We start from the raw sequence: 20,447 nt of genomic DNA, 5'->3' as shown, positions 1-20,447 counted from the left end.
ATGAACGGTAACGAAGCTGCACGACACGAACCAAGGAAGCGACATTACCAACGAATGAGTTCGGCTCACAAACGAACGGTTTAGCTTCAGCTTCAAAGCTACGATGTTTTGGCGAGAGTTAACTTTACTGTATCATTGGGTGCGTTGTTTGAATGAGTGCTCGTTGAATGTGTGAGTAATTGGAGACTTACTTCTCTTAAAGGAGAAAGCGGGGAAGGGATAGTGAATGGTATGGGATAGAGAACAAACAATAAGAAGCAAAGCACACGATGCTACCCTGGCTATCAGCGGGCTGGCGCGTTTCACAATTTTCTGATATGAAATGGCACCAGTTGTAGATTTATCGATGTGTTGGACCATGAAATTATGAAAACATTTCAGTTTGTTTTTCTTCATATGCGAGTACACATGTATGTTCACATGTATTTTCAATAGGATCATTTATACATACTTCATAAATAGTACATATGTACCTTACTATGTATGTGCATATGTATACATGTTTATGATTGTGTTTATTTTCTTCAACTTACGTACATACAGTTGCTGTTGTTGCCCTCTTTTTTTATGCTTTTGTGGCCGAGCTCAGTGACTGATGCTTCGTTTGTTGCAGTTTCCTAATGACCTTATCGCAATAGTACTGAGTCTGTTGGGGCTGGGCTTGCTACAAAGACCGAAGCACTGCAAACCACTCCAAAACTGCGGCATCGTTTAACCTTCACCCAATTTTTTGGTACTTAAACAGTAATAAACCTCTTCTCTTGTTTTCCCTATTTGCATTTTCCATCCAACCATATTCGCGCCAAGAGTTTAACGTTGTGCAACAAAGTCTAGCATTTTGGCGACAGAAGTTATTGAGTACTTGCAGCTGGTGGGCTCTTTTTAATTTTATAGACGGCCTTCCACTTACACCTAATCGCAGTCATACCGTCATGCCTTCGTATGTATGCACATAGTTATGTATGTATAAATATATACAAAAAGTATGAGGCGTAGTTATGCATAGAGTGCTCGAATGCATTGATATATGCACATATGTACATATTTCTGGTAATATAATTTTGTGCGCAGGATCTCGATAGTCGAGGGAGAATCCCTGGATAACATCATGGTAACGAGCACTTGCAACTATATATATCTACGAGTGTGTGTGTGCGTGAGTGTGTGTGCGTGCGTGTGTACGTCCAACAATTGCATCTGTACAAACAGGTTGCTGTTGCTCCTTGGGGTACAGTTGTGTTGTGGCATAACTCTTCTGGTTGACCATAACTTGAAGTGAAATTTTTAGAAAAGAAATCAAATTAGATTTAAAACGAGTGAGACAAAAGTTAAATTACATAGCTCTGAACTATAAATGGTTTAATAACTAGCGAACTAAGTTTTTAAGTGGAAAATCATGAAGTGGACACAAATAAAAACCGGATCTTTATGTATGTACATACATATATCAAGGCATTTTGATTTTATATGTCGAATATGTCTTACTCCATTTATTAGTACTTCTAATAATTTTATTTCTATTGGGGTAGCGAACTATGTTTTATTTATTAACTATGAGTTGGGAAATGGAGGGGGAATGGAGATTTGAGAGGGTTAAGGTGCGAATTTTTATAAACTATTTATTGCACGATCGAAACAGCAAAGAACTTTAATTAATGACAATTTAATAACATATATTAAAAACACATTTTTTCGATTTCTTCTTCAGGTGAAGTTATAACCCTTTTTTAAAGCATATATACATGCATTCATATGTACCATACATATGTACATGTGCAGACAAATTTACAAAGAGCTTTAAAAAAGCGTTACAACCGGAGGAAGAAATCGACAGAAATGTATTCTTAATATTAATAGTAGATATATACACCACGCGGGCAAGAGGAAGTATATGCTGTCGACAAGCAGGGAGGCGCGGCGCCTAGACTCCCATGTGGTAGCAGACAGCTATACGTTCGAAGTGGTCAAGGAGTTCACCTACCTTGCCACTGCCATTAACACCAAAAATGACGTCAGCCTGGAGATCAAGCGAAGAATCACACTAGGTGCTACACAATAGGTGCTACTTTGGTCTGAGTAGGCAAATGTGCAATAGAGACCTCTCTCGCCGAACAAAATTAGCACTCTACAAGACACTCATCCTACCCGTGCTCTTATATGGCACAGAAGCATGGGTAGTGTCAATGACAGATGCAGCAGCGCTTGGAGTGTTCGAGAGAAAAATTCTTTGCAAGATCTTCGGTCCCGTTCGAATTGGGGACGACTTTCGCATTCGGATGAACCACGAGCTGTACGAGTTGTACGACGACGTAGACGTGGTACGGCGCATCACGATACAACGTCTGCGCTGGCTCGGCCACGTTGTGCGTATGGATGAAGAATCTCCAGCTCAGAAGGTATTCGAAGCGAGAGTCGACTACGGGCGACGACGAAGGGGACGACCAAATCTCCGATGGTAGGACCAAGTAGAGCAGGACCTCAATCTACTGGGCAACGCTGAGGTCGGCCAAAACCCGAAATGGGTTGTAGTGCCACCTAATAATATAATAATATACACCACACACTGTGCGGCTTAATTTACTGACAAACTGAATTGGATGATGAACTGTTCTCTTCTTGCCACATCTTGAAAGCATACACAATACAAACAAATTCTTGAGTATTAAAACAAACAGCAGAAGCAACAAATTTAAAGTGTAATCTGTTCAACAGCTGTTACATGGAAATGAGGAGCCAAAAGCAGAGGTCGAGTTTTAATTTGTACGTAGCTTGACCGTTTGCAAATTATTGAACCTATAAAAGTTTTTAATTAAAATTCAAACGAGACAATTTAAACTCGCTGCTCATATTATCTCAAAACAAAATACGATTGCTTTTACAGCATTAGTGTTTGTTAGGTACAGTAGGTTCGGAGCAGGAGCAAAGCTGGAGACAGAGACAGAGGGGCAGTAACAGACACTAGCATGAAGTGCGTACGGTGTGCGTGTTAAATTTTAATTGATTTTTCCCAACATATGTATGTATGTATGTATGTATGTATTTAGGAGTTGCACACAGACGCAAAACGATTATGTACATATGCAAGTATGTATGTCCTGTGTACATTTCAAATGCTTGCGTAGAAGTGTATGTACATACATATGGACATATGAATGTATTCACTTAATAATGCGAAATAAAAAACATAATGTTAAGTGTGGAGCAGCAGCAACATCAGCATCCAATACACAAGCAAACGAAAACACACACAAAATACAAGCACAACCACACACATACACATTGGTGATACATGGAGTGCGTTAAAGTGAAATGGCAGACAGTCAGGCGTGCGAATAAACAAATACACACACACACGCACACACAAGCACGCACGAGTATGCGACGAAGCAAGCGCACGACGACCGAGAATCAAAGCTCGGAATTGAAACTCGGGTTGTGTACATTAATGAGCAAGCTTCTGTGTGGTAGGGTGGCCAAAAGGGGGGGTTTTAGTGAGAGGACAATTCAAGGAGCCAGTGAAAATCATTTTATAACGTTTCAGTTGTTGTTTGCCGTAATGTTATTGTTGTTGTTGTTTTGTTGGTGTCTGTAGGTTGTTATAGTTGGTTGTTGTCGGAACCGCTGTTTGTTGTTGATAACGGTTTTGTATAGCCTGCTGTGTTGAGCGTCTGTATCTGGGTAGCTGTGTGTGTACGTATGTATGTATCTGTACCTGTATGTATACATACATTTTGTAGTCTGTCCTGAATCTGTATCTGTTTTTGTATCTGTATTTGTGTGCTGTTTTGTGTAGCCTAGCATTTATCGATTTGTTTTGACTTTTACATATATACAAGCGTATTATTTAATATAAAAACAACGATAACAAGAGAAGGCGAAATTGGAAATGGTCGAGAATGAGGGAACTAAGGGTGGAGGGTGTGTTTGTGTGTGTGTTTATGAGGCATCCTAGAGGGTATCCAAACTAAATATGAGAAACTTTAGGTTACTTTTACGGACAACAACAACTATTTTGGCGCAATATGCGGCAAAATTAGCAACGACCCAAAGTTCAATTGAGTATAACGCATTGAAAACTTAAGTAATTTCCCCAGTAATAATATTGCTTAAGCTTCTAAGCAAAATGCTTTCTGATAGCACTTTATCTTAAATTTCATCTTTCTTTCGATTGTGCTTGCAGTTACTTTTTTGTAGATCGATTTTAACAATAAGTAAATATGTATTTTAAATTTGTGTAATAATGAACTGCCAGCGAATTTGGTTGGAGATGTATACAAATGCATAAGCTATTTAATGAAGCAAAGCAATTACATAAGCACAAAATTTAATTAAATACAAATTCGAGTTAGTAGTACATTCAAAATATTCCGTGGAGTGGTAAACATACCAGTTAGTTAGCAAAAGCTGCTAAGACGACATTGCGGTAGGCGTTTCTTGTAATACAAAAGTATTTCTTCAATAACTTCTACAGTTTTTGTCTGATTGCAAAAATTTCAGGAATCATAAGGACTGAAGTTATTATTTTAAGTACCAAAAATTTCTCTAGATCTAAAATTACGCTTGCTCTTCGATTTTTTTCGTCTGGCAGGGTCGCAAGTAAGCGTGACAAAAATCTAAACAAACTAAGTGCTGCAAACAAAAATTAAGCTTTATCTCTTTTAGTCTGTGAGATCTATGTAGGTTTACATACGGAAAAACAGACTATATCGCTCCGGCTGTTGACGCTGATCAAGAATATATAATTTATGGGGCGGAGATTCCTTCTTCTGTCTGTTATATACAGGTAGAGGGTATAAAATGTCTCGAAAGAAAGCTTTAATGGCTACTTCACTTCACTGTACTTTATAATGATTAAATACTTTTGAACTATTCAGAATATGTGTAACCAAAAATTTGGAAATTGTTATGGTTAGAGCTACTTTCTTCTTTACTTCATAAAGCAAGCAGAGTGTTTGGTGTGAATATTTTAAGAATAAAACTTTTTTTCTATTTCCACAGGTAGAAGTTAAATACCTGTAATCCAAAATGCATGTCAAGCCGTCCTCTATACAAAGAAAATATTATAAAATATGTAACTAACTCTAAAAGGAAAACTTAATTAATAATAATACACATTACATTAAATGCTTCTCGCTAAACGAGTGGAAATTTGGAAGATGGTCGCTCTGTCGTTGGCTCACCTTCTGCTCGCGCGTGTCAAATAAAACAAAGGAGAAAAAGAAAAGAAAATATAAAAATAATATATGAAAAGCAAGCGATAAACCACACACATACCGAACGAAGAAAAATTAAATATAAAAAAAACTATAATAAAAAAGTTGAAAAGTATTACCGCGAATTATAATAACATCATCAGTAACAGCAACAACAACAGCAGCAGCAGCAACAACCGCAACAGAGACAACAATAACTAATGCATAGGCAAGAACAGTAAAAGCAAAGTGGACGCCGGATATAGAAATGCTCATCCTATAGTTAATATGTGCGTATACAAATACATATACTTACACATATGTACTACACACAATCGTATGCACAGATGTGTAGCATACAGATCCGTGGATTAGACAGGCGTTGCCGCCTTTTGCCGTTGCCAACAAGAATCAACATCAACATCAACATCAACATCAACATAAACATCTAGAGAATTCGGCATACGCACTGTGGGACACGACACAAACAAATGCATTACTTGATTAAGAGGTAAGCTAAAAATTCAATTGAATCCCAGCTAACTCTTAGTTATTTACTTTTAATTTGGGGAGGATTTTATGTTGCTCCTACATGAGGAAGTCCAAGTGTGAATATTAGTATTCTATGTTACTGTATGCACAACTATCATATTTATCGAATGAAATTAACGATAACTATTGTGCCATTATGCCTTTTTTCATCGGCATTGTTCTCAAGAATCTGTCGTGTGTTGAACGACATACTAATGCAAATACACAAATGTTTAAGAATGGTATAAGTATGTAGATTGTAAACATGTGGATGGCATAGACAAAAATAAAAACAGAACGTTTAATGATGTGCTGACAAAGACAACATACACTCAATCACATCAACTCACTTGATCATAAATATGATGGCTATTATACTCAAATCGCAATAACTACAATATTGCAGTGGCTGAGCATGAAGATATACATAACATACATATGTATCAATAACGAAATGTAGTTTAGTACACTTTTGTTTTTTGATCTCCATAAAGACTGAAATATAAAATTAATTGAAATATCAAACAAAATGTTGGTAGATACGGCACAACAATTCATAGATTAGGATAGACAATAACAAACCAAACTTGCATTTGTATTTTTGAGAATTTGTCAAATTTATGACTAAGCCAATGCCAAACAGACAGTTGACGTCACTGAAAAGATGGAATTTCTAAATGAACATTTATTTCATGTGTGCTGTTCGTGCTGAGGTCTTTGCAATAGTATTACGTATGAGGTAACAATTTTTTTTCAAACCTCAAACGGACAGGGTGTTGTGAAGATCGGACAGACGGTTAAAAGAAAAATAAAGTATTTTATGAAATGTTCATTCTATATATATGACATATAGGTCTTGTTGTTTTGATCTATTGCTGATAAAGTGAAAGTCAAGTTATGTTAGAAAAGCAATTATTCATGTTCACGAGTTTAGAAATGAAACAAATGCAAATATTTGTATTTGTTTGTATTTTTTATTAGATTTTTTCATGCAATACACACAGCTTAATATGAAAAGTGTTTTCTTTCACGATTTAATTACGATAAATACCTGTCCAACATAGAAACAATCTTAAATAATTGCAAATTAATTCGAATAGAGATTCGTATCAGGTATTTCACAGTCAAGGCAGCTTTATTGTAGTTTTCTTACTTATTTCCCTCCTGTTTTATTTTTTCCGCATTGTCACAGAGTCTGACGTCTCGATGGGAATAGAGACCCCGTCGCTTGTCTGTCAGCGGCGGCTGCTTGAAAAAACTATTAATTTGTCCGAGCTACGCAAAATATATTTATTTCGAACAAGTACACGTGTGGCAAGCAGAAAGGTGTAAAGTTCTTTTTAACCAATTTATATGGTTTACAGTCACGAAAAATGACAATCTTTAAATATAAAGAATCCCTAGGCTCTTTTATTATAGAAGTGTAACGATTAAAGACAAAGATCTAAGGGCTCAGATAAGACTGTTATTAGCGCAAAGTTATAATACTTTTGTACCGATTAGTTAGCGGATATGGAAGTCAATTGATTAGCTGTGAAGTCTAAAGGCAAAAGAAAACCAGGAAAGACTACATAAGAGTCAGCACTATCTCTTTCTTCCTTATTTAGAGTAACAATCTTAGTCCTTTTGCAAGTTTTAAGCGGGTAGACAATTGACTCTATAGAGTGTTATGAATGTACCAGCAAATTACAATGGTGTCGCTTTATGATTAATTAAAATTGCATTTAAATTGTGTCTTCATGTCCGAACTGCATTCTTAGCTCACAGTCTGACCGAATTGCAGGCTTGCCATTTGCCATTTGCCATGTGCCATATGCCATATGCTATATGCCATATGCCCTAACATGCGAAGGCACTCGCGATAATACATAATTGGAAGACGTCTGGCGACCGGCAGGCAACTAGTATAGACAACAACAGGTGGTCGGTAGTCACCTTTCTATATAGCTATATAGTGCCAGACAGAGATAGGGAGCTGATCAGAGCAGGTTGCCCTTTCTTGAGCTCCCCGTTGCTGCGTTTGCTGGCGATGAACGGAGCATGTCCGTTAGCTGATTTAATGAAATCGTAAATCAAATGAACGGATTGCTAAAAATATACGCGCGCGTATTTTATGATTTTTGAAGTGGAACTTATGCCTGAGCAACGAGTACAATAACACACAAAAAAAAAAAACGAACGGCACCGCAACGCCGAACAATAGATGACTCGTGGATGATTGTGCCAAAACTATAGTATGAGATTGAGACTGCTGGGATGCTTGTATCACACATGTGTTCTTGTATGTCCCTGTATTTCTTTGAATCAGTCTAGAGGTATATCAGAATGCCTACAAATATTTGCATCTAACATACATATACATATAAATATACATATATGTACATATATGTTATGTATGAGGCACTATGTAGACTGTAGACTCGTGTGTGTTCGCTTCTAATGATGAACACATGTAATGTCTTGTATTGCAAAACTTGGCGTTTCATTTCTTCAATTCTTGCAGTGAAGAATAGTGCATACTTTTGCATACAATTTTTGGTCGATTTTGGTTGATTTTATTCTTCCTCTTATGTTGTGTCGCGTTTGCTTTGCTTTTCGTTTATTTTTATACCCGCTACCCATAGAGTAGAAGGGTTTTATAATTATGTGCCTGCAGGAAATGTATGTAACAGGCAGAAGAAGGCATTCCGGATCTCTTAATGTACATATATATATTTTTAATCAACGTCAACAGCCTAGACTATGTACATATGTTTGTCTATCTGTTGGTCAGTCGGTCCGTCTGTCCGTCTGTCCGTATGAACACCTCGATCTTAAAGACTATAAGAGATAGAGATATATGTAACTTTTGTTCCGACACTTGTTATTTTTGCACTCAGATTAAGTTTGTTTCACTTTTTGCGCCACACCCACTTCAGCCCCCACAAATCTAAATATATCGAATAAAAGGCGTAATTTTGAAGCAGCAGTCGAATTTCGGTACTTGTAATAATAACTACAGTATTTATGATTCTTGCAAATTTGAATGCGATCAGATACAAAAATTTTAGAATACTGTTCTATTGAAAATGGAAAGCGGGTATCTCACAGTCGAGCACACTCGACTGGTGGTTTCTTATTTGTTTCATTTTCATTTTTGTTTTTGATTTTCGGTTTTGGCAAAAGTGCCTTCATTGTCGTTATCGTCTGTGACTTACACGACGTATCTTGGCCAAGATTTTGCTTGGCTGCTTTGCCCTCCCGGCGTTACAATTTTAGGCGTCTCTGTCTGGCACTATCGTGGGCATTGGGCGCATTATTCTGCATCTCTATTTAATTAAAGTGTGCTTTATATGCTCCATTGTGGTTGTACAAGTACACGAGTATGACAACGTCAACGGAGGCGTCTTCTCTTGGCAGCCGTGATTTATGCTAGTCGTTATGCCTTCCGTCATTAACATTCCCATCCTCATCCTCATCCTCAATCTGATGATGATCATCGCGATCGCCATCCCCATCCCCATCCCCATCCCCATCCCCATCCCCATCCCCATCCTCATCATAGGCAATGATGTCAACCCTAAGCAGCTTTCTTTTGGTGCGTTCAAGTAGCATTCTATTTACGATATTAGAGATGAACAAGTTTTACCTTCATCGTCTCTCATTATTATTTATTGTGTGCATTAGTCAACTTTTCTATAGCTTCTCTATTGTTGTGACTAATTTTTTTTTTCTATTTTGGCGAGCATTTCAAATTTTAAATTTAATTTGACTTTATTGTCAACAGGTTTGTACCGTCTCATGCGCTCAAAATCCTACAAAAACAAAAACATAAATGTTCACTTACTGTGCCAGAAACTTAACTTTTACATATAGAAACATGTGCAAGATACCATAGCACGTTGCACTTTCCTTAACAGCGAGCTAGAAATTCCTCACACGCTGTATTACAAGTATGCACAGCATAGCTTTGTGTTGTGTACATATTGTTTACATTTTAAAATTGTAATGCGCCATGTTATTTTTCTATCTACGTACATGGATGCAGATATATTTGATCAGTGTCAGTTGTCTATATAAATCAAGCTACCAAATTTAACGGCGAAGCTTTTAAATATTGAGTGCAGTTCGAAAAATACACTTCTAATAATTGCAATGATTACGAGCGGATTAGAATGACTGAACCAAAAATCAACGTTTTCTCGGAAGTTGGCAAGGATAAAGAGTTTAAATTTCACCTGATGAGACTAAAGAATAATATTAGGACAAATAAGTAAGAAAGCCACAGACGAGTGTATTCGACTGTGAGATACTCTTTTTAAATAAAGCAAAGCAGTGTGGTATTATTCTTATATACCAAATTCGTAAGTTGTAAAAATATTAAAATATGGCGTAGGCTGTATTTTGGTAATATAGTACTACATTCAAAATATACCAGATTGTTACCCAAAGCAACTAAGATCCGTAGTAAGTAGGCGTTTTCTTTTCAAACAAAAGTATTTCCAGCAGGCCCAAAGTTAGAATACCCTTTAATTCTATGGGTACCGGGTACAAAAATCTAGCACACAGGTGGTTTTATTATGAGGACATCAAATTATATTCCTTTTAAAGACATTCGACGCGTTCGACAATAAGTAATGTAATTTAATAATATCTCCTTAAATTTGTTATTTAATAATCGAGGTCAAAAACTTTTCAATTTGTTGAATAAATGGTCAGTTCGTGCCCTGCCCGAATAAACATACATTATTTGTGCGATAAAAATATTGATATGCGATAAAGTGCGGTGAAAGAGAGTATATTAGATTCGATTGGAGTTTGTTTGTTTAGATTCGGTACACGCGAATGATTTTAATTGGATTTTGATATGAAAGTCATCCGCCGACAAGAGCCTGTTGATTTCTTGGCGTTTACACGGCTGCACAGTGTATTTATAGCTTGTGGTCTAACATTCAAAAAAGATACGAACACACTGTCGCAATCGTCTATACATAATTCTATATTCATATGTATGTCTGAATGTATTCTTGCTTGCTGTCTAATTCTAGCCATAGTAGTTTTTATACCCGCCACCCATAGGGTAAAAGGGTATTATATCTTTGTGCCTCCATGATAGGTATGTAACAGGCAGAAGCAAACACATCTGACCCTATAAAGTATATATATTCTTGATTTTGAAAATAGAGTCTCGAATTTTGGTAAAAACAATAAAAAGAAAGTAATTTTGATCAAACAAAATCTGTAGAAGTTATAAATCTGGTATATTTTGCACTCAACGATATATTTTGAATCTAGAACTATATCAATAGACCAAATATAGCCATTGTTATACATTTAGTATTTCTGTGGAACATTAATTTGGTATATTTTAAAATTAATACCGCACTGTTCTGTTTTCATTAAAAATGGGTAGCGGGTATCTCACAGTCGTGCTATAGCTTTTTTACTTGTTCATATTAAACACACGAAGCGAGAAAAGCATTCATAGTCAGACGACAGTTCGCAGCTGTTCGTTTAATCAACAGGGCAATTTCCATTGGATTGTTAATATATTAATTAATATATTTAATCATTAAAACAACGAGCATAATAAATAAATAAAACATACGAACGAAGCAATGAATTTACAAGTTAATTGTACTTTGAATAATTTTGTCAGCCCTTGGTAAATTCACTTGTCACCTATTAACAAATAATAATTTGAAACATATAAAAATTGGATTATGTTGTGGTATATTTTCATTTGATGAATTTATTAGAACTTAAAGCAACACATTACGATACATGAAGAGACGCACCTTGCATTTTTCGATGCTTATTATGGACAGTCAGTTTGACTGACACACTCACGTTCAACGTACGATTACATATGTAGAATTTGAGATGTTAAGCTAATCATGGAATTCTTGGGGTACTTGATATTTGCTTTTCACATGCATTTGCTGTTTGTCGAAGTGTTTCTTCTTGCCGTTTAGGCTAATATTGTTGTTGCTCTTGTGGTTTTCACCATTCCTGGTACTGCCATATCGCCCCACAGCTCTTTTTATTGCTGTGCTTTAGTGGGCGCCTTGCCAAAGCATTTTCTGAAACAAATTGTCGTCGCGCTCGACAACATTCCGCGTGCTTACGCCTTACTACCGTCCTGGCATCGGCATCGGCATCGGCATTGGCATCACCATAAGCACCAGCCTCAGCATCAGCATCAGCATCGGCGACGACCCAGTGAAACGCACTGTACCAATGATGTGTATTACTCGTACTATGCAGACTGCATTCGAGTATGTATGAATATACATATATTATATTTTAGTTTTTAATTACAAAATACCGAATGCTGATACTTCAACTTTCTGATTTTGGCGTTGGTCAAAATCATCCATTCTATAACATCTATTTGTCGTGCTCATAAAATGTCATATTGATTGAGAGCGATCTGTTAGTCTTGTCCAAACTCTAAGCTTTAAGTGCTGAATTAAATCTCGCAATATTTTCATTATACAAACAGCCATAAGATGGTTCGTTTTCTTTACTATCATTAGCCGGACAGCTTTCTTACAGTAAAACATTTGCGATTTTAATACTTGAACTAATATAAAAATAAAACTGTAAGGAATTACAATTAAATAACTAAAGCAAAAATAGTCTGATAAATCTCGTACACAGATACAGCGACTATTGTGTACAAAAATAAATATTGAGAGACATATAGCTAAATGAGATACTGAAAGACAGACGAAAGACAAGCATCTAGTGTAGAGGTACTGTCTTATGTTAAAGAATGATGAATAGTGCCTTACAAATGCTTACGAATACTCGTCGAATAAATAATAAGAAATATCATAAGGCAAATGTTATCATTATCAATGTCACACGACATTCTTAGTTAGATATTTAAGTGCTCAGTCATGCCAAATCTCACACACAACAAGTTAGTCAATCAGTCACTCAATCGGCCAGTCAATCATTGAATCAGTATGTCATCCCAGTGATTCGTAGTAACTCAATCCTGTACCCAAATTCCATCAAACATATCTGCTAAACAATATCAATATCCTCATAATTTTTAATTGTGTTGTACATCTGATGTTGACATACTTTATCCGCTTAACCTCAGCGTCGCTGCCCATGTGAATGTCTTTATTTCGTATTCTTTTAATATATTAAAAGTATGTACTATGTTTTTCTTTCATCAATTAAATGCTTAAATGTATCAAATTTTGTTCTATTGTCATTGCTATTGTACATACATATTATATAGTATTATGTTTTTAATTTTATCTGTATGTTTTGTGTGTTTTTCATTTAATATCAATCAAACAACGAATATGTTCTATCATACAAAAACCTTTTTGCAGATTTATGATTTTGTATCCCCATCATCACCACCACAACCACAACAACAACAACAACAACAACAACAACAACAACAACTACTACTACAAAAACAACTGTAAGAACAAGAATAAGCACCAACAAGAACACCAGAATATCAACTGCGGCAAGTGTGACGATGGCTGCCATAAATACGGTAAGTATTCGAAAATCGAACACCGGTAACAACAACAAAAGTGCCACTGCAACATTGTGTGTAGGCAATCATTTATAACAACTACTTATGTATTTTTGTACGAGAATTCTTAATTACTCAGATGAATTTATAAAACCAAATTGGCCTTCAGTGTGTGTGAGCAACATCAAGTTAATCGTCACGCTAGACTAAAAGCTGTGTCAACTCTATCAATTTTATTGTAGCAAACAAGAATTGTAATTCATTAGAGTGAAAATAATACCACAAAATATGCTATTTTTTTTACTTTGTTTCCATTTTCCGTTTTCAAGTAAAGGTAAAAAAGCACACACGTTACATTTTGAGCTAGGCTGCACGTGTATCAAATTTTCTTGTTGAATTTACAAAACGTAAGCAAAAAAAGGAGCAAACAAAAAGTTCGTTTTTGATAATTTCTGATATCGGAAGTGAATGCAAAAAGCAGTGATCAGATATGATTATTACAAATTTGAATTATCTGCTGGATGTATGTATTTACTTATGCTTATGCTTATGCATTTTGTAATTCGATATGAATATTGAAAGCTAAATACATACTATATATTCCAGCCGATAATCTAAATACAATATTAAGGTAGACAATAATAAACTATTTCTTACAATTTTGCAACTAGCTAGCAAAAGATATAAATTATCATTGTGATTTGTGTAAATCAAATAAGTCAGTCGCAGTTCCTTCTTACATTTCGCATGAGTGTCATTCAGTAAAAATAGTGATGGTTGTCTCAACAGAGTTCATGTCAAATTCAATTTCAAGGTCTAACTTCGACAGGTGTTGATACAGGATGTACTGTTTGTTTATGTTACTTAGTTTTTTTTCCCAATGCTGCATGATAACATATTACATATTAACATGTTGAGCAAGATTTTCTTCAGCGTATTCACGTACGCACAAGTCGCAGTCTTCTAAAATAATAAATAATTATTTGAATTAACCGTTAGCATAATTTATGATCATATAGCTTCGCAGGCCTATGGTTTTTGTTTAAATTATGTATCCGAGTGATTTATTGTTTGGCTATTTCTCAACTCTTGTATTGCGAGCGACCTTAATTGAATAGTAAGAGAGGAAACAAACTAGAAGCTACCCTCTATAGAGATATATTATGTTAGTTTGAACACCAATTGCGTTTAGACGTCTGTCAATCATCATCATTTCCTGTAAATTTTCTATGACTCGCGTTCAGATAAGCTGACATTATATGTAAATTTATAATTGAAGATAATATTTAGAGATCAATGCAGGTATTTCGCTTAAAAGTACTACGAAGAGACTTGTAAGTTAAGAAATAACATACCTCATCTCGAACTATTCTCGGACAGCCCATCGTCAACTTTTCCACTTGTGGCTGTTGTTCTATTAGCAGTGACCAGAACTGGACAGCTTTTATTTACTATGCTGCGCTGTTTATCTTGCTCACAGCAAAACAATAACATTTTTGTTTATTTTTGCTGCTGGCAATTATAAAGCGCCGACGCTTTTAATTTATACGAATATCTTACTTTTAATTTTCAATTTGCTCATTAAAGGTGGTCGAAGTTGGGTATATTATTTTCGTACATGTAACAAACTTGATGGGTATATGTATATTTGGTGTTATAACTAACTAGAATGACTATAAACACATAAAAATTGAATTTAAAGTGTATTAGAATTAGAGAGAACTATTTCAAAGTTCATACTTCTTGTTCTTGTTTATTTACTCTTATAGTAGGTTGGTTTAACAGCATATGCAGGTCTTGTTTATTATTTGCATGATGTGGTTTAAAATGCATTAATTACCTATTCACCAGTACTCACTAAAAATTATTTTCATCATTTGAGGCATCAGTATAAGCGTATATATGGGAGAGTGTAAGAGCCAAAAGAAAAATCAAACATTCATGATTAAATTGTTACATTAATCTTGTTTGAAAATTACAGTGGTAAAATATACTTGCATATAAGCAATCATTTGGATATTCCTTTACAGTTTTAATCTATTCATAAGTGTTTCGCTCATAGCTCAGTTAATACAGTACATATTTTTTTTTATTTTTATATTCTTTATTTATTTACAATCTATCTATCTAAAGATAATAAGCAAATTCTATGACGAAGAGAATGACAGAAAACTTTTAATTTTTTACATATAGAGGTTATTAACAAAAAATTGTATTTACTACCACTCTTTGGGAGGTCTAAAGGGGAGATCAAGGGGGGTGGTGCCTTTTCAGCCGTCGGCGATGTTGGCTATTGTCAAGCAGGTTAATGGCCAGCGGGTTACGGTGTTGATCCAATCTCTCCTGATACTTCAAAGCGTACCTTTTAACTTCTTCAGTTATACTCGGAATCTAAAGGTCCTTGTGGATGACCTGGTTTCTTACATAGTAAGGTGCTTTGGCTAGTCTTCGCAGAGTAATGCTTTGAAAGCGTTGGGATCTGTAGCCCAGCAGCCACTTCATTTGTCGAAGTTTCAGACTCAGCTGTTTTCTTATGTTTTTGATGTGATCTGCCCAGGTTAGTCTTCTGTCAAGTGTTAGGCCGAGATATTTGACTTTTTTGACAACAGTGTAGTACCATTCTGTTGGACTTCTGCGCAGCTTTTAGGGCGGGTGGCGAATGTTATATGCGCTGATTTACTTTCGTTGACGACGACGTTCGATCTTAGCAGCCACGGTTCCAATTTTGTGAGTTGTAGTTGCAGGATTGCTGATGCTTTTACGTTATCCGTTGAGGTGGCTAAAAATGCTGAGTCGTCGGCGTATGTAGCAATAACGAGATCATCTCTTTCAAGCACTGGAATGTCTGCAGTGAAGGGGGTATACAAAATAGGTCCTAAAACGCTTCCCTGGGGTACATCTGCTTTTATTTCAAAAATTTCAGACTCAGCCCACTCGCATCTACCAAAGAATAGGCGTCTATGCAGGTAAGATTTCAGCAGCAGAAGGAATGGAGCTGGTAGCATGGACTTGAGCTTGTAAAGCAAGCCTAAATGCCAGACTCGATCGATATGTACATAATTATTAATATTAATATTAATATTAATATTAATATTATTATTATTATTATTATTATTATTATTATTATTATTATTATTATTATTATTATTATTATTATTATTATTATTATTATTATTATTATTATTATTATTATTATTATTATTATTATTATTATTATTATTATTATTATTATTATTATTATTATTATTATTATTATTATTATTATTATTATTATTATTATTATTATTATTGAATTATTCTCTTATGTTTGCCATAAGAAATCCAATCCGAAATCCGAATCCGTTTCGAATTCCTATCTTTTACACTGAAACACAACCCATATGTGAATAGATTCAAATTGGGGGAGTTGGCAATTATTTGACGTTTGCTTAAGCTTAGTGCTTACTAAGACCAAATAGCTGTGCATTCATATCAAATTAATTATGCCTCGCAGCAACTATTAGGTGGAGGATGTGACTTTTTGAATAATCTTAGAATAATCCTCAGTGACAATAGCGCACTCTCGCTGGCAGTCTCGTTGTCTATTATATGTTGGCATAATTTTCGAGAAGTCTACAATGAATTATATATGTTTATATGTATATATATATATATATATATATATATATATATATATATATATATATATATATATATATATATATATGTATATATATATTGGAATTATCCTAAGAATATTTGTATTCATAATTAAGCGGCTTTTAGAATCTGTCACTTTGTGTTTGCACCGCATTTAGGTACCCAAAAGTATACACCTGCCTTTGACGAGTCTTAGCGCGCCGCGCGTGTTGATGTGCAGTGCGTCTGTTGGCACTGAGAGTTCTGTGACTCTGCAATTGAGAGATGGCAACGCGCGTGCTAGTGTGAGTACAAATGTGGATGCCTTGGAGCTAGCGAGCAGTAGACCAGAGGCGACACCAACAGCAACAGCAACAGAAACAGCAGCAACAACAAACCCAACGAAAACAAAGACAAGTGCAACAGTAGCAACACCGTCATCGTCGAGCGTCACAGTACTTGAGGCGTCATCAGCTTCAGCGTCTGTATTAGAAAATGCATTGACCATTGGCTATCCGGATCCGGACATGTTAGCAGATGTTTTGGGCACCATACAGACAGCCTGTAAGTCGTATTCAGTTCGCAGTGCTGAGCAGAGCATCAAAAAACTTAATGCATGTCTCATTTGTAGCTCTCAAAAATAAACTTGGTAACAGCAACAACAGCAACAACAGCAACAACAACAACAACAACGACAGCTGCAAAAAAAGTAGCAACAAAAATACCGCCAACAGGAATAGTGCACCGACAATTTTAAATACAAACTCTGGCGCCTATTTGAATAATCCAAATAAGATAACCATTACGCGACGGAGTTCGAGCAACAAGATCAACGTGCAGACTGTGAGCGCTGCAACAAACACAACCATCAGCAGTATAAGCGGCAGTAAGACCAACTACATTAAGAACTGTCTTATACGCAGCAGCAGCTGTAGCAACACTGCCACCAATGTCACGACGCTGGCGCAGATTATGAGCAACAGCAGCACAAGCAGCGCAGCCAGTTTACTTAGTCAACATAACAATAATAGCAATTGTAGCAACAGCAGTAACTTTAGCAACGCCTCCTCAGTGGGCAGCAGCATAAGCGTTGGCAGTGTCAGTAGCAGCACTTCCACCAACAGCAACAGCAATAGTAATAGCAACGACAGCAGCAGTGGACACAGCGGACACAGTTCGAGTTTCAAGAGCAACAGTCGAAATGTTCCTGGCATAGTCACAGCTGCAGCATCCACGAACACTACAGCAACTGGCATTGGCATTGTAACAGTCGACACTGCGCCTCGAAAGAGCCGCCCCAAACTATCTTCGCCGACAAGACACGGACCGCAGCAGTGCCAGGTGAGCTAACATTCGATTGCGTAATACAAAATTAGTATCTGATTTACGCGCAGCAGCCACAGTGAAGCAGACTGTGCAAACCATTTGCCATTTGTCACATTCGTAATCAGACGCCAACTTTAAGGTCATTCGGTTTGCTAGCTATGCACCTCACGGTGTACTCGTTTTATCTGTATAACACATCTTCATATTATGTATTATATATGTATTTAGTATAAAATCAGGACTTTGTGGATGTGAATTCGAATTGCAGATCCTATGAAATTTATAACGATCGTATTAGAAGCTATTTAAGAAGCTATAGCAGATCACAGTTCATGATGATCTTACACTGCTTCTTAAATGGGATACATATCGAATCCTGACCACTTTGCTCATATATATAGTCTTAGAATGCAGATAGTCCGAAAATAATCAAGACAAAGATTGCGTACGAGAAAAAGTCAAATTAAACAGCAAATAAATTATTCAAAGTTTCGTTATCATATCCAAGATCTACCATACACATATGTATATACATATATGGACCTTATTCATATATGTATATGATTTTGTGAAAACGAGCGTAATTAGTGAATTTTGTATTACGTATACACATCGCGGCTCATTAAAATTTCCAAATCGACAGTTGTGACGGTTGGCGTTTGGTGTTTGGCGTTTGGCGTTTGGCATTTAGTGGTCTTATGTGTACGGCGATCGAGGTCTCCAAGCGATGCTAATTACATTTCACTTGGTTTCTTGGTGAATTTTTTATAGATTTGTAGCAAGATCTTTGGAAATGCCTCGGCACTGGCTAAGCATAAACTGACGCACAGCGACGAGAGGAAATATATTTGTTCGCTCTGCTCGAAGGCATTCAAGCGGCAAGATCACTTGTAAGTTAATGAAGCATTCGAGTAATTCCGCTGATCCACTTACCCACTCGCCCACTTATCTATTTTGTCCATCAATCTGTATCCTCCTTAGAAACGGACACATGATGACACATCGCAACAAGAAGCCTTACGAATGTAAGGCGGATGGCTGTGGCAAATCGTATTGCGATGCACGCTCTCTGCGGCGCCATTCGGAAAATCATCACGGAGGCGTCACAGCGCAAGCCAACAACACGCTTTCAGCAACATCAGCAGGCGCAATTTGCAGTGGTCAGATGAGTGGCCAAATTAGTAGCAGCAGTGGCAGCAGCAGCAGTTGCAGCAGCACTGCCAGCAGCAACGGCAATGCGGTCACCAGCTCTTTAAGTCTCTCCCCGGCAACGGCTAGCGGGGATGCCAGCTCACCGGATGGGGCCACGTGCATACGCACTTATATCTCTACTGGCAGCACTGTGGTGGATGCGGCCACAGGAATAGCGTTGTCCGATGAGCAAATCAAGGCCATGAATCTGCCAATTAAAACTGGAGTTACATTGCTTTCGCCAACAACATCAGTGTCCTCCAATGTATCTTCCACCGCATCTTCGTCCGGTTGCTCATCGGCCGGCAGCAACAACAATGTCAGTGTCAACATCAGCGGCAGCGGTAGTGTTAGCGCCAGCGTCAGCGGGAAAACTAGCAGCAACACAACAACAGTCGCGGCCAGTTCACCTACCATTATGCTCAGCGATGGCACCATGCTTGAGGGAGAGGGACTTACACGGGAGCAGCTCGATCTAATTAGCAAAATCATGCAGCAGACAAAGCAAACCAGCGCCCAAGTCACAGTCTCGTCTCCTACCAGTGTCAGCTCCTACAAGATTAATACAGAGACCACCCCGATACAGACTCGACCACGGACATGGAACATGCAATTGGTGAGGATAGTACAGATCTTAAGACTTAAACAAAGTATTTCATTATTGGTTTTCTGCATGTTGGGATCATTTAGCTCAACAATGCCCAGAACGTGACAGTCACGGTTGAGGATGGCACCGATCTAATTACCACTGCCGGTAGCTCCAGCGCTAGCTCCGGGTCTCCTGAGGACGTCAAGGAGGACGATCTAAACCAACAGATTGTGGCTGCCATTAATCCGCACCTGCTAAACATTGTGAAGATTGACAAGCCAGTTGAATGCAATCTATGTCATCGCAAGTTCAAGAACATACCCGCTCTCAACGGGCACATGCGGTTGCATGGCGGCTACTTTAAGAAGGATCCGGAAACAAAGCGTAGTGAGAAGAAAGATGTCAGTGGACCACCATTACAGACAGCCAGCATTGGGGTGCGTGCTCTCATTGAGGAGAAAATCATCAGCAAGCGGAAGGATATTTCTAAGGTAAGGACTCCCCATGCGTA

The 20,447-nt window shown here is 37.0% G+C and overlaps 1 protein-coding gene across 9 annotated transcripts in view; it reads left to right on the top strand.

Moving 5' to 3' along the window:
• The window catches only part of LOC133836005 (pneumococcal serine-rich repeat protein), a 31,902-nt gene that overhangs the window by 1,808 nt on the left and 9,647 nt on the right, over positions 1-20,447 (top strand). For 7 of the 9 annotated variants that reach the window (XR_009893672.1, XR_009893671.1, XR_009893670.1 and 4 more), the window contains exons 2-8: positions 4,999-5,703; positions 13,058-13,230; positions 17,010-17,394; positions 17,462-18,171; positions 18,928-19,046; positions 19,138-19,963; positions 20,038-20,427. Coding sequence is in view for 6 of the 9 variants with exons in the window: in XM_062266244.1 (XP_062122228.1) it covers positions 13,213-13,230; positions 17,010-17,394; positions 17,462-18,171; positions 18,928-19,046; positions 19,138-19,963; positions 20,038-20,427 (2,448 nt within the window). In the remaining 3 variants the exon portion in view is untranslated. Of the gene's footprint in view, positions 1-4,998; positions 5,704-11,895; positions 11,981-13,057; positions 13,231-17,009; positions 17,395-17,461; positions 18,172-18,927; positions 19,047-19,137; positions 19,964-20,037; positions 20,428-20,447 lie in introns of those variants that run through there. The other 2 variants (XM_062266245.1, XM_062266247.1) reach the window with 2 other exon arrangements.

This window comes from Drosophila sulfurigaster, chromosome 2R (assembly GCF_023558435.1).
Source record: "Drosophila sulfurigaster albostrigata strain 15112-1811.04 chromosome 2R, ASM2355843v2, whole genome shotgun sequence".
In the NCBI taxonomy this organism is placed as follows: domain Eukaryota; kingdom Metazoa; phylum Arthropoda; class Insecta; order Diptera; family Drosophilidae; genus Drosophila; species Drosophila sulfurigaster.
The sequence above is the reverse complement of the archived record's forward strand: the minus strand, read 5'-3'. Positions and strand labels throughout refer to the sequence as shown.